The 16,967-nt window shown below is 41.1% G+C and overlaps 1 protein-coding gene across 5 annotated transcripts in view; it reads left to right on the top strand.

Moving 5' to 3' along the window:
- GK5 (glycerol kinase 5 (putative)) overlaps positions 1–16,967 on the top strand; it is a 132,054-nt gene that overhangs the window by 52,106 nt on the left and 62,981 nt on the right. For all 5 annotated transcript variants that reach the window (XR_002828495.1, XM_023751449.1, XM_023751450.1 and 2 more), the window contains 3 exons: positions 410–470; positions 1,769–1,895; positions 3,592–3,696. Coding sequence is in view for 4 of the 5 variants with exons in the window: in XM_023751449.1 (XP_023607217.1) it covers positions 410–470; positions 1,769–1,895; positions 3,592–3,696 (293 nt within the window). In the remaining variant the exon portion in view is untranslated. The remainder of the gene's footprint in view (positions 1–409; positions 471–1,768; positions 1,896–3,591; positions 3,697–16,967) is intronic.

Here is a 16,967-nt window from a genome sequence, read left to right as displayed (position 1 = left end):
TGCACGTGGGTGGGGGAGTCCCTCAGCCCGGCCTGTACCCTCTTGCAATCCGGGACCCCTCAGAGGATGCCCGACTGCCGGTTTAGGCCCAATCCTGGGGATCGGGCCTAAACCGGGGTTGGACATCCTTCTCGCAATCTGGGACCACTCGCCCCTAACTGCTCGCCTGCCTGCCTGCTTGCCCCTAACCACTCACCTGCCTGCCTGCCTGCTTGCCCCTAACCACTCACCTGCCTGCCTGCTCAGTGAGCGTCATAGCGACCGGTCATTCCAGTCATTCCACCAGAATGTCACTTAGGCTTTTATATATATAGATAACTTTTTGGCCTATGCTAAAAAACCATTTCCTAAATTTTAAAATGAACATTTCTAGAGTTATAACTTACTTTTAAATCAATTTTATTTGAAGCTTCAATTTTGGATCAGTGGATGAAGAGATATTTGGTGTGCCTATACCAATAATGGCCTTGGTAAGTTGAAAATTTGAGGTTTTCTCCTTGTATAGTATAAAGTAAATGAATATATATGAATAGTTGGGATTAGATATGAGATAAAAAAGATCCTTGTGATTAAAATTAAAGCATCTTTTTTATTTTCTTTATACCTTGTATATAATCAAAAGTATTTTCTCTATTCTGGAAAGAGGACTGCTAAACACTTCACAGTCTTTTCTGACTTCTCTATATATTATTTTTTAGGAAACTGTTACATTTTTAAAAAATATTATATTCTGAGTAATATTGGTTTATATTTGATATTCTGAGATATAACAACAATAATAGGGCCAGTGCTTAGTTTATATTCAAGACAGTGTAACCATAAACAATGATATGGCACTTAAAGAAGTTGTATTTACATTTTATAAGTTTTTAGCCAGCATCTGCCAGTAGAGAAACTCATGGGAGAATGAAAAATTAGCTGTTACTGGTGTTTGAAGGTTCTTTCTTGATTCTACTTTCTCTCTGGATGAGTGATTCATAACTTGGAGAATCCCAAAGATTTACCACCTGATTGAGAGGCTGTCTATATCTTGCCTTTGATTTCCTGTAATGGCTTAAGCAAGAAGTATAGACCATGTCCGTAGATGGACAGTCACCACAGTAGGTAGAGGAAACGAGGGAAGGGGAATATAATGCCCAAGTTATAAATTCCTTTCATTTACAGCGGATCAGTATTATTCAGTCTAGGGGTAGGCTCAGGTTTAGATTTAGGTATGGCTGGGAAAACTATAGGATTAGTAAGAAGTGTTCGTCAGATTAATTTTGCTGTATATGTAGCTACACTTAACTATATTAACAGAATGTTATACTTTTTCTTTTATCAAAAATGTGTCATTGGAAGAAGTATGGTATTGAGTTACATCTATTTCTAGTTAAACATACACCTGTCACTTTTGCTAAAAGAAATGTGTGAGGTCAATTATTTTGAGTGAAACTGCTTATAAGATATAAACAAAATATCTTGGGGGGTTTTCTTGCACAATTTTTATTCTGACTTTTATTTCTAAGGTTATTCCTATGATACATAAAACCCATGAAGTAGGTTGCTGAGTAAAAATTGCTAAGGCCTACTAGTTCTCTGCCCAGAGTTAATCCTAGAGATTCTTAACCTATAGTTATTGCTCCCTGTTCTCTCCAAACTTTTTTTTTTCAAGGAAAAGGAAAAAAGAGAAGATGCTGAACCATGAGAATACATTCAGTGAGCCAGTGGGATGCAGTGAAATGAGCCACAGCTAGGGTTCCAAGGTCTCTGTTTGAATTTTTGGCAGGTGGCCGACCAGCAGGCAGCCATGTTTGGAGAGTGCTGCTTCCAGATGGGAGACGTGAAGCTGACCATGGGGACTGGGACATTTCTGGACATCAATACTGGAAGTAACCCTCAACAGAATGTTGGAGGTAAATAGTTAGAATTTATCCTATTGATTAATAAAATATCACTTTTTGAAAATTTAACTTTTATGATAGTATTTACTCATTTTATATTAAGGATATTATCTAACATACTTTAAATTATTATTCTTAGAGACAGTCAATCCCCATTTTCCTTTATCTTTAAATTAAAAGCATGAAAAATGAGAGAGATGTTATAGAAAAATTAAGACGGATTAGGGTATTTTGGTTAGCTTTCTAAAAGTTTACTTATAATATGTGTTTAATACATCTTTCTAAACCTCTAAAGTATTGTTTATGTGTGAGAAATAATTTTAATTTTGTGAATTTTTTTGAGGTGGTTGTTCTCAACTAGTGATCCTTGCATATGAATGGCAATTACTGAGATTTTTTTCTCCCTAATGGGAAAAATCTTGGGATGTATAAATTAAGAAATTTCAGTTGTGTAACTATACCCAGAATGGCTGGGGGCTCTTAGTCTGACCTCTAGTGCCCTAACATGGTTACTAAAAGGTGGATTTGAAAATCTTTTTCCTACCTTCCATCCCCACTAAATCTGTTCCTTTTCCCCTAACTGGGAAAATAGAAGCTACAAAATGTTTATCATTGCATAAGGTTGTTTTACCTTAGGAGCGTTGTTTAGAAACCACAGATAAATGCAATAGACAAGATGGTTCTCAGCTAACCAATCCTATATAATAAAAGCCTAATATGCTAAGTGTTCAATCATCCGTTCAACCAATCAAAGCATAATATGCTAATGATATGCTAAGACTGTTCCACTGCTCACTATGATGTGCACTGACCACCAGGGGGCAGATGCTCCAACTGGTAGGTTAGCTTGCTGCTGGGGTCTGGCCAAGCAGGACTGAGCGAGATGGGCCGGACATGCCCTGGAGCCCTCCCACGGTCCCTCCCTGGCTGACCAACCTCCTGCGTCCCTCCCTGGCCCCAGTCATGCACTGGTGGGGTTCCTCGGCCTGGCCTGCACCCTTTCACAATCTGGGACCCCTTGGGGGATGTCGGAGAGCTGGTTTTGGCCCGATCGCACAGGCCAGGCCAAGGGACCCCACTGGTGCATGAATTCAAGCACTGGGCCTCTAGTTTCATAATAACCTTTTATTTCTCAATTCAAATATTATTTCTGTGTTTCCAGAGACATTGATGTACAAAGCTAATAAAAGCTAATATTTATAATGTGCCAGGCATTGTGCTAAGTTCTCTTTATGTATTAACTCAGTTTATGCTCACAAGAGCTCTCTGAGGTAGACCATTTTAGTTGAGGAAACTGATGCTAAGAGGTTAGAAACTTTTTTAAAAATATATTTTTATTCATTTCAGATAGTAAGGGAGAGGGAGAGAGAGAGAAACATCAATGATGAGAGAGAATCGCCGATCGGCTGCCTCCTGCACACCCCCACAGGGGATTGAGTCTGCAACCCAGGCATGTGCCCTTGACTGGAATCGAACCTGCCTACTCATCAGTCTGCAGGCTGACACTCTATCCACTGACCCAAACCGTCCAGGGCAGTTAGAACCTTTTAAGACCACAGCTAGTAAAGGAAGAAAGACTGGGATTTGACCCCAGCCATTCTGACTTCAGAACCACTTTGCTAGTTTATTAGTTAATCAAAATTTTCTATTGTAGATGTCTGCAATGAATTATCCATTTACGATATGAATTACATTGTTTGTTTTTAAGGCTTTTATCCGTTGATTGGGTGGAAGATTGGACAAGAGGTTGTATGCATAGCTGAAGGCAATGCAGGAGACACTGGTACTGCCATAAAATGGGCTCAGCAATTAGGTAAGTTATCCTTTACACAGATTTCACAGGCCAGACTTAAAGAAGTTAAGAATGCCACAGGATCGCAGATCAGTAGGAAATGATGGCTTGTTCAAATGAAACATAAAGTAATATGACATGTGCTAGAAGAAAATATAGGATGTTATTTTTATGATATTAGGATGGTAAAAGCCTAGGTGTTAAGGCCAGATGCCATAAAGATAACAATAAATTTATGCATATAAAATGTTAGAATGTGTACGGAGAGAGTTGCCATAAAGCAAAACTAAAAGACATATTGGTGAGAACAATTTGTAGCATATGTCAGAAAAATTAAAAAGATGATAAAAAATTGACAAATCAAATGACTAAAAGTGTTCAAATTCAATAATGAAAGAAATACACATTTAAAAAATTATGTCACCTCTCATTATCAGAGATTAATTAGTTTGATATGCTCAGCATTGGTGGGAATGTAGAGACAATAATATTATTTATTCCATTGGGATGAATGTTAATTATTAGTATGGCCTTGCCAAGCTAGTGTGGCTCAGTGGTTGAGTGTCAACCTATGAACCAGGAGGTCATGGTTCAATTCCCCATCAGGGCACATGCCTGGTTTTCGGGCTTGATCCCCAGTAGGAGGCATGCAGGAGGCAGCCCATCAGTGATTCTTTCATCATTGATGTTTCTATCCCTCTCTCCCTCTCCCTTTCTTTCTGAAATCAATCCTATAAAATAAAGAGGCAATATGCAAATTGACCATCACTCCAACACACAAGATGGCCTCCCCCATGTGGACACAAGATGGCTGGCAGGGGAGGGCAGATGTGGGTGATCAGGCCAGTAGGGGAGGGCAGTTGGGAGGGACCAGGCCTGCAAGGGGTGGCAGTTGGGGGCGATCAGACCTGCAGGGGAGGGCAGGTTAGGGGTGACCGGGCCAGCAGAGGCGGGCAGTTGGGGGCGACCAGGCCGGCAGGGGAGGTCAGTTAGGGGTGACTGGGCCAGCAGGGGAGGGCAGTTGGGGGCAATCAGGCCGGCAGGGGAGCAGTTAGGCGTCAATCCGGCTGGCAGGGGAGTGTTTAGGGGGTGATCAGGCTGGCAGGCAGAAGCAGTTAGGGGCAATCAGGCAGACAGGCAGGCAAGTGGTTGGGAGCCAGCAGTCTTGGATTGTGAGAGGGATGTCCCAGATTGGAGAGGGTGCAGGCTGGGCTGAGGGACGCACATACCCACCCCCCATGCACGAATTTCATGCACCAGGCCACTAGTAAAAGTATATTTTTAAAAAATTACTATGGCCTTTCTGGAGGACCATCAGGCAGTATGATTGAATGCAGACCCTTTACCAGGCCTGTAGGAGAGGACAGTTTGGGGGGACCCAGACCTGCAGGGGAGAGCAGTTAGGGGCAACCAGGCCAGCAGGGGAGGGCAGTTGGGGCAGACCAGGCCTGCAGGGGAGGGCAGTTGGGAGCGACCAGGCCTGCAGGGGAGGGCAGTTATATTTTTTGTTTTAATTTTTGTTTTCTATAGAAATAGACAGGTGTGCAAAGATGTATGCATACATGGGTGTTTAATGCAGCAATTGGAAATAAGTTCCTATCTATACTAATAAAAGGGTAATATGCTAATTAGACCAGTTCAACCGGACATCTTCTGGATGTCCAACTTCCTTCCGGAAAGTTAGGGGGCGACCAGGCCAGCAGGGGGGCAATTAGGGGGCGACCAGGCCAGCCGGGGGGCACTTAGGGGGTATCCAGGCCAGCAGGGGGGGCAGTTTGGGGGCGACCAGGCTGGCTGGGGGGCAGTTAGGGGGCATCCAGGCTGGCAGGGGAGCAGTTAGGGGGTGATCAGATCAGGCAGGCAGGCAGGCAAGTGATTAGGAGCCAGTGGTCCCAGATTGCAAGAGGGATGTCCGACTGCCAGTTTAGGCCCGATCCCGCAAGGATTCAGACATCCCCCGAGGGGTTCTGGATTGGAGAGGGTGCAGGCCAGGCTGAGGGATCCCCTCCCATGCACGAATTTCATGCACTGGGCCTCTAGTCTAATAAAGCACTAGATAAGTAAATATCAGTATATCAATATAGTAGAACATTGTACACTCACACATAACAGTATAGTTGCATATCTTATTGAAATGGAATAAGGTTTCTATATCTATTATACTGCAAAGAGGGGATGAAGCAGTTGCCTGTGTAAATATTTTTGCTTATTTAAAAACTAGCTTTATTGAGATATAATTCACATACCATATAACTCACTTATTTAAAGTGTACAATCAATTTTTTTAGTATTTTCACAGCTTTATCATAATCTCATTTCAGAACATTTTTGTTCCCCCTATACCCATTAGTAGTGATACCCTGTCCCACCTCCCATTCCTAAGCTACCATTAAGCTACTTTGTATCTCTATAGATTTGCCTGTTTTGGACATTTCATGGGGTTAGAATCATATAACATAAGGTCTTTGTAACTGGTTTCTTTCAGCACAGTCTTTTCAAGGGTCACCTATGTTGTAGCATGTGTCAATTCTTCATTTCTTTTTATTGCTGAATAATATTCCATTGTGTGGATGTGTCGCAGTTTATCAGTTGATGGACATTTGGGTTGTTTTCTCCTTGTGGCTATCATGAATACTGAACAGCCTGCATATTACATAACCATATTTCATGCATAAGGTGTGAAATGTTATATACCAAAGTATTAGCGGTGATTATCTCTGATAATTAAATTATAGAGCAGGCTCTGACTCTCTGCTCTTTTCAACTAAGCTGATATGTTTAAAGACAAAGATAATTCTGTTGGCAGAAAACATACACTCTAGGAGGGAAATGCCAATCCATTTATTCATTCCTTCCTTTTTTCTATTTGTCTATAAGCCTTCACCTACATCGTAAATATAAGATTACTTATTAACAAAAAATATTTATTTCAGAGCTTTTTATTACTTAACTCTTCTCCTTAAATGTACTTCTTATAATTTTTTGGACATGTATCTTTAGATAACTTCAGATTATAGAAACTATAGGTTATATATGTCTTCTTTTTTAGTTATACCTTTTAATTTTATTGCCTTCCAGAAGATGCAAAGAAAAAGTAGAATAATTTCACATTCGTCATTAAGAAAAAATCATCATCAAGTTGCATATGACATCATGTGCATGAGTCAGTGGGAATCATTTCACTGCTTATTGAGGTTGAGGGTCATCCATTGTAGTTCTCAAATGATTAGCACTCTTTTCTGGGAGATGGAGCTAAAATGCCTTGACTTATCAAAGTGATGTGACTTCTGGTAGAGGCATGATGCCCTTCTGAAGGCTAATCCCATCTCTGCAGGAAAACAGAACTGTTGGTCTAACTGGAGGAAGAGAGAATTCAGAGTTGAATTATTTACTTTAAAATTTCAATGATTAGCATAGCTAAATATTATTGGTATGTATCTGTCTGAAATACAAAAAGCCAACATTTACTTGACTATATCTCTTTCTAGTCTGAGCATTCACTTTAATGGGTATATCGACAAACATAACTATACTAGAGGCCCAGTGCATGAAAATTCATGCACTGAGGGGGGGGGTCCCTCAGCCCAGCCTGCCCCCTCTCACAGTCCGGGGTGGGAGGCGATCCGGCGATCAGGGGAAGGCGATGCCCTCAGGGGTGGGAGGCGACCTGGCGATCAAGGGAAAGTGACGCCCCCATCACACCTCTGCTGCTGCCACTGCCAGCAGCGCAAACCTCGGCCAGCCCTGGTTACCTGAGCCTCAGGTGGCCCTGGGAAGCTGGGCAGCCTCCATTTGAGGCTTGCCTGTGTCACAGGCCAGCCCTGGGCGGCTGGGCGGCTGGGGGTCTGAGGGCCTCTGGAGGCAGGCGGGCTGAGGGGATTGGGTGCCGCCATCTTGTGGCTGTGGGCACCGCCATCTTTGAGGGCGGGGCAGTCAATTAGCATATTACCTCCTTATTGGCTGTGGGTGCCGCCATCTTTGCAATGGTGTGAGGGTCAATTAGCATATTCCCTCTTTATTAGATAGGATTACATTCAGGAGAAACACAGGATATACTAATAAGAGCTTAAATAACCCTGTCATTTCCTTGAAGACATGCAGTCTGAACCTTCATATCCTTGTGTGATAAGCTGAGCTTGTTCCACTTTGAGTGTGGCTTCCTTTCATGTCTTTGCTGGGTGGTACAACTCAGGCTCAGGCATAGATGCTGTTTTAAACTAGAAAAATATTATTTTCTTAATCGTTTTTACACAGGCCAGTTCTCTCTCATCTTTTTTTTTTTTCCCTTTAGTGTCCTATGTTAACTGCCATATTTGGGTCCCTACATGTTCATCTTTTCTCTTTTTAATTTGGTCCATTTCTGTTCCTCATCACTCTTTGTTCTATTTTGCTGTCATAATCTTATAAATATTTTTATGTCTGAAACCATACATGCTAGGATACCAGTGAAGAAGACAGGTACTGCTGTCTTCATGGAGGATATAGTCTAGCAAGAAGCACACATATTAAATGAACAATTGGAAAAAAAAAACAAACCAAAACAAAAACCATTAGTGTTAAGTACCAGGAAGGACAAGTAGTTATGGAGTCAGTGATGTCTTTCTAAAGAAAAGACTTATTCTGACTGGAGAATCAGAATATTTCTTTTTTCTTTTTTCTTTTATTTACTTAATTGGGGTGACACTGCTTGACAAAATTATACAGGTTTTAAGTGCACAATTCTACAACATATCATCTGTACACTGTATTGTGCATTCACCACCCCAAGTCAAGTATCCATCTATCACCATGTATCCCCTGTACTCTCCTCCACCTCCTCTTCCCCCTAGCAGTCACCACACTGTTCTCCATGTCCATGAGGTGTTTATTTTTTTGTTCAATCCCTCCACCCCTGCCACCCAGCCTCACCCCACCCCAACAGCTGTCAGCCTGCTCTCCGTCTCTGAGTCTCTCTATTTTGCTTGTTAGTTCATTTTGTTCGTTAGAGTCCACATATGAGTGAATACATAAGGTACTTGTCTTTCTCTCACTGGCTTCTTTCACTTAGCATAATGCTCTCCAGGTTCATTGATGCTGCTGCAAAGGTAGGATTTCCTTCTTTTTTACAGCCAAGTAATATTCTATTGTATAATGTACCATAACTTTAATATATATATATATTGATTTCAGAGAGGAAGAGAGAGGCAGAGAGATGATGAGAGAGAATCATTGATCAGTTGCCTCCTGTACGCCTCCTACCAGGGATTGAGCCCAAACCTGGGTCTGTGCCCTGACCAGGAATCGAACTGTGACCTCCTGGTTCATAGGTTGATATTCAACCACTGAGCAACACTGGCTGGGCTGTCACAACTTTTTTATTCACTCATCTACTGATGGACACTTGCACTGCTTCCAATTCTTGGCTGTTGTAAATAACGCTGCAATGAACACATGGGTGCATATATTCTTTTGAATTAGTGTTTTGGTTTTCTTCAAGTAAATTCCCAGAAGTGGAATGTTGGGTCAAAAGGCAGTTCCAATGTTAATTTTTTGAGGTGATTCTAACTCCATACTGCTATCTACAGTGGCTAAACTAGTCTGCATGCTCACCAACAATGCACAAGGGCTCTCTTTTCTCCACGTCCTTGCCCATACTTGTTGTTTGTTGATTTGTTGATAACCATTCTGACAGGTGTGAGGTGATATCTCATTTTGGTGTTAAACTTCATTTCTCTGATAATTAATTACATTGAGCATTTTTTCATATGTCTATTGACCATCTCTATGTCCTCTGAAGAAGTGTCTATTCAGGTCCTGTGCCCATTTTTTTAATTGGATTGTTTGTATTTTTTGGTGTTGAGTTTTGTAAGTTCTTTATAAATTTTGGATATCAACCCCTTAACAGATGTATTGGTGAATACATTCTCCTATCCAGTGGGTTGTTATTTCATTTTCTTGATGGTTTCCTTTGCTGTGCAAAAACTTAGTTTAATGTAATCCCAGTTGTTTATTTTCTTCTTTTGTTTCTCTTGCCTGAGTAGATATATCAGAAAAAAATATTGCTATAGGAAATGTCCAGGATTTTACTGCCTATGTATTTTTTTAGGATTTTTGTGGTTTTGCAACTTACATTTAAGTCTTTTATCTATTTTTGAATTATTCTTGTGTATAGTGTAAGTTGGTGGTCTCATTTCATTTTTTTGCCTCTCCAAGTTTCCCAAAAACCATTTATTGAAGTGACTGTCTTTAGCCCATTGTATGTTTTTGCCTTCTTTGTAAAATATTAATTGATTATAAAGTCATGGGTCAATTTCTCAGCTCGCTATTCTGTTCCATTGATCTGTATGTCTGTTATTATGTCAGTATCATGCTGTTTTGATTACTATAGCCTTCTAATCTAATAAAGAAGGAATATGCAAATTGGCCATCATAAAGACGGCAGTGCCCAGTCCCCTCATCCCCACCGGAGTCCCCCAGTCCTTTCAGCCCCACTGGGGTGGGGTGGGGGGTGGGAGGCACGTGGTGCAGCTGGACCCACCCTCAGTCCCCCAGCCGCCCAGGGCCAGCCTGAGGCACAGGCAGGCCTCAGATGTCGGCTGCCCAGCCGCCTATGGCCAGCCCGAGGCACAGGCAAGCCTCGGATGTCAGCTGCCCAGCTGCCTAGGGCAGGCCTGAGGCTCAGGTAACCAGGGTTGGCCGAGGCTTGTGCTGCTGGCAGTGGCAGCAGCAGAGGTGTGATGGGGGCGTCGCCTTCCTCTGATCACCAGGTCACCTCCCACCCCTGAGGGCAGGTCGGGCTGAGGGACCCCCCTCCAGTGCATGAATTTTCATGCACCGGGCCTCTAGTGTAGTATAGTTTGATATCAGGTAGAGGGATTCCTCCAACTTTGTTCTTCTTTCTCAATATTGCTATGTCTATTCTGGGTCTTTTGTGGTTCCATATAAGTTTTTGGAATATTTGTTCTAATTCTGTAAAATATGCCATTGGTATTTTAATAGGAATTGCATTGAATCTATAGTTTGCTTTGGGAAGTATGGACATTTTAATGATGTTAATTCTTCCTGTCCATGAACATGGTATATGCTTCTGCTTGTTTTATCTTTTTAATTTCTTTCTTTAGTGTCTTACAATTTTCTGAGAATGTTTTTTATATATTTTTAGTTAAATTTATTCCACAACTTGTTGTTGTTGTTCTTTATACAATTGTAAATGGGATCGTTTTCCTAGTTTACTTTTCTGGTAGTTTATTATTGGTGTACAGAAATGAAATAGAAAATCTGAATGTTTATTTTGTATCCTGCTACTTTACTGAATGCATTTATCAGTTATGGTAGTGTTTTGGTGGAATCTTTAGTGTTCTCTATATAAATATAATGTCATCTGCAAATAATGACAGTTTTACTTCTTCCTTTCCAATTTGGATGACTTTTATTTCTTCTAATTGTCTGATTGCTGTGCCTAGAACTTCCAGTACTATGTTGAATAAGAGTGGTGAAATGGACATTCCTGTTTTATTCCTGATCTTAAGGGAAATACTTGTAGATTTTGCTCATTGAGTATGATGTTGATTGTGGGTTTGTCATATATGGCCCTTATTACTTTAAGGTATGTTCCCTCGATTACCACTTTGCTGAGAGTTTTTATAAGTGGGTGCTGAATTTTATCAAATGTTTCTTCTGCATCTATCGATACGATCTTATGTTTTTATCCTTCATTTGTTCATGTGATGTATCACATTTATTGACCTGCAGATATTGTACAAACCTTGCATACCCAGAATTAATCCCACTTGGTCATGGTATATAATCTTTTTAATGTATTGCAGAATCCTGTTTGCTAATTTTTTTTTTAGGACTTTAGCATCTATGTTTATTAGGAATATTGGCCTATAATTTTCTTTCTTTGTAGTGTCTTTATCTGGTTTTAGAATTAACATAATGCTGGCCTTGTAAAATGAGCTTGGGAGTCTTCCCTCTTGAAATTTTTGCAGTAGTTGGAGAAGGATAGTATTAGTTCTTCCTTGAATGTTTGGTAAAATTCACCTGTGAAGCCATTCAGTCCAGGGCTTTTGTTTGTTCAGAGTTTTTTGATTACTGCTTCACTTTCACTAGTTGTAATCTGTCTATTCAGATTCTCCGATTCTTCCTTATTCAGTTTTGTAGTATTGTATGTTTCTAGGATTTTATCCATTTTGTCCAGATTGTCCAATTTGTTACTTCTTCTCTTTCATTTCATTTATTTGTATATAATATTGTTTTTTCTTGAATCTGGTTAAATATTTGTCAATCTTATATATCTTTTCAAAGAACCAACTCTTGGTTTTATTTAACTTTTGTATTTTTGTTTTAGGCTCTCATTTATTTCTGCTCTGATCTTCATTATTTCCTTCTTTTTGCTCACTTGGGGCTTTGTTTGTTGTTGTTTTTTTAATTCCTTTAAGTATAAAGTTAGATTGTTTGTTTGAGATTTTTCTTGTGTCTTGAGGTAGGCCTGTAATGCTATGAATTTCTCTTAAGACTGCTTTTGCTGTGTCCTATAGATTTTGAGTTCTTGTGTTCTCATTTTCATTTGTTTCAAGGTATCTTTTTATTTCTTCTTGATCTCATTGTTAACCAATTCATTATTTAGTAAAATGTTATTTAGCCGCCATGTCTTGGTGTGTTATTTTTTTCTTGTAATTGATTCTAGTTTCATAGATTTTTTGATTAGAGAAGATTCTTGATATGATTTCAATCTTCTTAAATTTATATAGATTTGTTTCAGGTCCTAACATATGGTCTATTCTAGAAAATATTCGATGTGCACTTGAAAATAATCTATATTCTGCAGCTTTGGTGTGGAATTCTCTGAAAATATCAATTAAATCCTTCTAAACTAATGTGTCATTTAAGGCCACTATTTCTTTATTGGTTTTCTGTCTGGACAATCTATCCATTGATTTCAAAGGGGTGTTAAAATCCCCTACTATGACTGTATTACTGTCTATCTCTCCCTTTATCAAGATTTGCTTTACAAATTTAAGTGCTTCTGTGTTGCACGTATAAATGTTTACAAGGGTTATATCCTCTTGTTCAATTGTTCCCTTTATCAAGTGCCCTTCTTTGTCTCTTACTATAGGCTTGGTTTTAATATCCATTTTGTCAGATATAAGTATTTCTACCCCAGCTTTTGTTTTTCTTTCAATTTGCATGAAATGTCATTTTCCATCCCTTTACTTTTAGTCTGTGTGTACCTTTTGTTCTGAGATGGGTCTCTTGTAGACAATATGTATACAGGTCTTGTTTTCTCATTCGGCTATCCTATGTCTTTTGATTGGAGCATTTAAGCCATTTGCATTTAAAGTGATTTGTGATAGGTACATATTTATTGCCACATAATTCTTTGACTATGTTCCTCTTTTTTGTTGTTGTTCTTATTATTATCATTAAAGCAGGCATTTAAACATTTTTTGTATATTGTTTTGGTGGTAACAAACTCCTTTAGTTTTTTCTTGAGTGGGAAGCTCTTTATTTCTCCTTCAATGTTAAGGATAGCTTTGCTGGGTAAAGTAGTCTTGGTCATCACTTTGAATATTTTATGCCGATCCCTTCTGGCCTGAAATGTTTCTGATGAGAAATAAGCTGACAGTCTTATGGGAGCACTCTTGTAGGTAACTGTCTTTCTCTGTGGCTTTTAAGGTTCACTCTTTGCCATTTTAATTATGATGTGTCTAGGTTTGGGCCTCTTTGGGTTCAACTTACTTAGGACTCTGCACTCCTGGACTTGTGTATCTTTTTTCTTCACCAGGTTAGAGAAGTTTTTGGTCATTATTTCTTCAAATAGGTTCTCGCTTGATCTCTTGCTCTCTCTCTTCTCTTTCTGGTACCCCTATGATGCAGATATTGTTACACTTCATGTTTTCCCAAAGTTCCCTTAAACCCTTCATATATTTTTTAAAGTCTTTTTTCTTTTTGCTGCTCGGATTGGATGTTTTTTCTACCTTGTCTCTAAATCACTGATTCAGTCCTCTGCTTTATCCATCTTTCTGTATTCCTTCCAGTGTATTCTTCACTTCAGATATTATATTTTTCATTTCTGTCTAGTTTTTTTTATGATTTCTATGTCCTTTTTCATATTATTGAGCATCCTTATAAGCATTACTTTGAACTCTATATTTGATTAATTGCTTGCCTCCATTTCATTTAGCTCTTTTTCTGGAGATTTCTCCAAACTTACTTTTGTGGCCTTTTCTTTGTCTCCCCATTTTGGCTGCCTTTTTGTGTTTGTTTTTATGTATTAGGTAGATCTTCTGTGACTCCCTCTCTTTGTGGGGTGATCTTATGTAGTAGGTGTCCTATGGGACCCAGTGGTTCAGTCTCCTTGGTCACTTGATCTGGGTGCTCCAGGAATGTTCCTTGTGAGGGTTATGTGGGCGCTCCTGTTGTAATTGAGTTTTGATTGCTATTGGCCCATTCATGCATAGGACTGACCGACTGTGAGACTCACCCCACACCAAGTCGAGTAAGCTGCTGTACAGATGCTGACCACATGAAGCAGAATTTGCCTTAGCAGGGTTTGGTGCCTGCTGAGGTTTCCCTTTGGATATGCGACTGTGAAGCTTATTGGATCCTGCTCTTGTGTTGTCTGAAGCTTGTCACTGGGTGTATTGACTCTGGGCCTCCCAGGATGGACTCTGGTGTAGACCAATGTGAGACACTGCCTGTGATTGATGCTCAGCGACCTGTTTCGAGCTACAAGTGATACACAGTTTGTGGCTACCTCTGCTGGGCCTGGGGGCACTGGAAGGACCAAGATGTACAACTGAGCCAGACTTTATTAGCATCGGGCCCAGGTGCAGGTCAGCAAAAGTCCTACTGCACCCTAGGATCTGTCCCTGCCTGCTGGCTACCTGTTAGACTCAGTCTCTGAATGAGCCTCTGGTTACTCCTCAGCAGGATGTAAGCTCCGTAGGATAGGGCAAGAGGCAGTGCAGAGGGTGGGGTTGTTGCCTTGCCCCAGGCTGATGCCTCAGGGAAGGGAGTGCTCCACCCAAGAAAGATGGCGTCTGCGGTATGGGAGATTGACTCGGCACACTGATCCTGGTGGCTTTCCCTTCAGCTCTGTTCCCAGAGTCACAAACCCTAGAGTTGGAGTATCAGAAAGTTTCTTTAAAGAAGTGATGTTTGAGCTGAGCCCTGAAGGAAGAGTAAGAGTGGGGAAGGTGGGAAAGGCCATTGCTCAAAGAGCAGTCCAAGCAAAGAGGACCAGTGAAGAAGGCCCTAGCATGATGTAGGCAAGGCAATGAAGGAATGCCCTATTTCTTCTCTATAACTGAGGGAGTTCCATCTCTGATGTCCTCCAGTAACATGAGTCAAGGGGCATCTTTTCCCTAGCAATGCCACTTTTAATTGATGCATGTCACATATGCCTTCTCCAGGCAATCCCCACTACACATTTAAAATTACCCAGGACTCTTATTTACCCAAAGCAAACTTTTTTTTTTCTCTATGGGTGTCTTCCCAAGAGAGATACAGTCTCCATTAGGGGAGATGAGATAAACATTCTCTGAAATATGAATTAATTCTAGGTAGTGGTGAATGGTTACATGTTACTGCTAGTGAATAGGGCCTTTGTTCCTGGTCCTGTATCCCTCTTGCTTCCTGCTGGGATGACAAACAGTAAGATGAGTAAGGCTCACTGTCAAAGCTAGAATGGAGTCCAAACAAGAATGGAGTTTTGAGTTTTCAAGTAGACTGTGCAGATCTGAGTTTTGGTAAAAGTACCAGCGGCTGGTAAGAACCTTCTAATGTTCTCTATATAGGAGCCTCCTGAGCCAAGAGAAAAATCCACTCAGCATGTGCAGAAGGAGCTGGCCCAGCCCCTCCCTGGGAGAGACTGCTGACAGTGGACAGCACTACTGTTTGGTCTGAACAGCTCCTTTCCAGGCTGAGGGGAGAGGCTAATCTTTCTCATACTTGGAAAAACGCATGAGCCAAGGGTGTTCACTCCCTTACCTCTTACCGCCTGCCAACCCCATGAGCTTGACCTGAAAGAGAACACACCTATTTAAGAGCATATGCACCTTGGAGGAGGGGGAGCAAGTTCAACTAAGCACCACTGGAGGCTCCTACAGAGGCAGATGTAATGGAAGAAACAAGATTAAAATAACATCAATAGGTCTCTTACATGTCTCAGGCACAGGTGTACCTATTGTGAGGAAAGAGAAAAAGACACCTGTTTTTAGAGGGTTGCAGTGCATCAGAAGGTGAGTGTATTAGTTTCCTTATTGTCTTACTAGAGGCCTGGTGCATGAATTCGTGTACAGATGGTGTCCCTTGGCCTGGCCAGTGATCAAGGCCTATCGGGGCCGACCAGCCAGCTCGGTGGAGGTACCCTGAGAGGTTGGCCAGCCCCCAGATTGGGGCCCCGGGGGAAGGACCGGGGGAGGTTGGCCAGTGTGGGGGGAGAGGCTGCAGGAGGTTGGCCAGCTGAGGGGAAGGGCCGTGGGAGTACACTGACCACTAAAGGGCGGCTCCTGCATTGAGCGTCTACCCCCTGGTGGACAGTGTGCATCATAGCAACTGGGCGACCAGTCATTTTGGTTGTTTGGTTGTTAACAGTCGCTTAGGCTTTTATATATATAGATAGTTGTGGAGATGAGAAGTCTGACCAATCAAGGTGTGGGCAGGGCTGCATTCCTTTCTAGAGAGTTTAGAGTAGAAGCCATTTACTTGTCTTTTCTGGTGTCTAGAAGCAGCTGCTGCCTAGTTTGGCTCATAGCCCCCTACCTCAGTCTTTAAAGCCAGCAAAGTTGCTTTTATTGACCATTCTTTTGTCATCACATCTTCCTCTTATTCATTACAGCCAGGAAAGGTCGTATGTGTGTGTTTTTTAAGGACTTGTGTGATTAGATTGGGCCCACCCAGATAATTGAGAAAACTCCCATTTCAAAGTCTTTAACACATCTTCAGTCTCTCCAGGGATGTGGATGTGTGCATGATCAGAGGTCTGGGGTGGGGTAGGGGCTGGCTAGAGGGGGTCAAAGAAGAGAAAATGGGGGACATTGGTAATACTGTCAACAAAAATATATAGACAACAGAATGTACTTTCTGTTCATTTAAAGTTCATATAAAGTTCATATAAAGCCGTTCTAAACACACACACACACACGCACACACATCTTTTTTCAGCCATACTTAGAAAAGCAAGAGTGGAACATTTGAGCCTGTTATATGATCGTGTGGTTAGAAATGATTGGTTAAAAACAGTATTTATATGTTACTTAGCCACATGGAAACTTGAAATGTCTCTTCTTCAGTAGCACAGGACCAAG

The sequence above is a fragment of the Myotis lucifugus genome, unplaced genomic scaffold (assembly GCF_000147115.1).
Source record: "Myotis lucifugus unplaced genomic scaffold, Myoluc2.0 scaffold_21, whole genome shotgun sequence".
NCBI classification, from domain to species: Eukaryota; Metazoa; Chordata; class Mammalia; order Chiroptera; family Vespertilionidae; genus Myotis; species Myotis lucifugus.
This window is presented reverse-complemented; position numbering and strand designations above follow the sequence as displayed.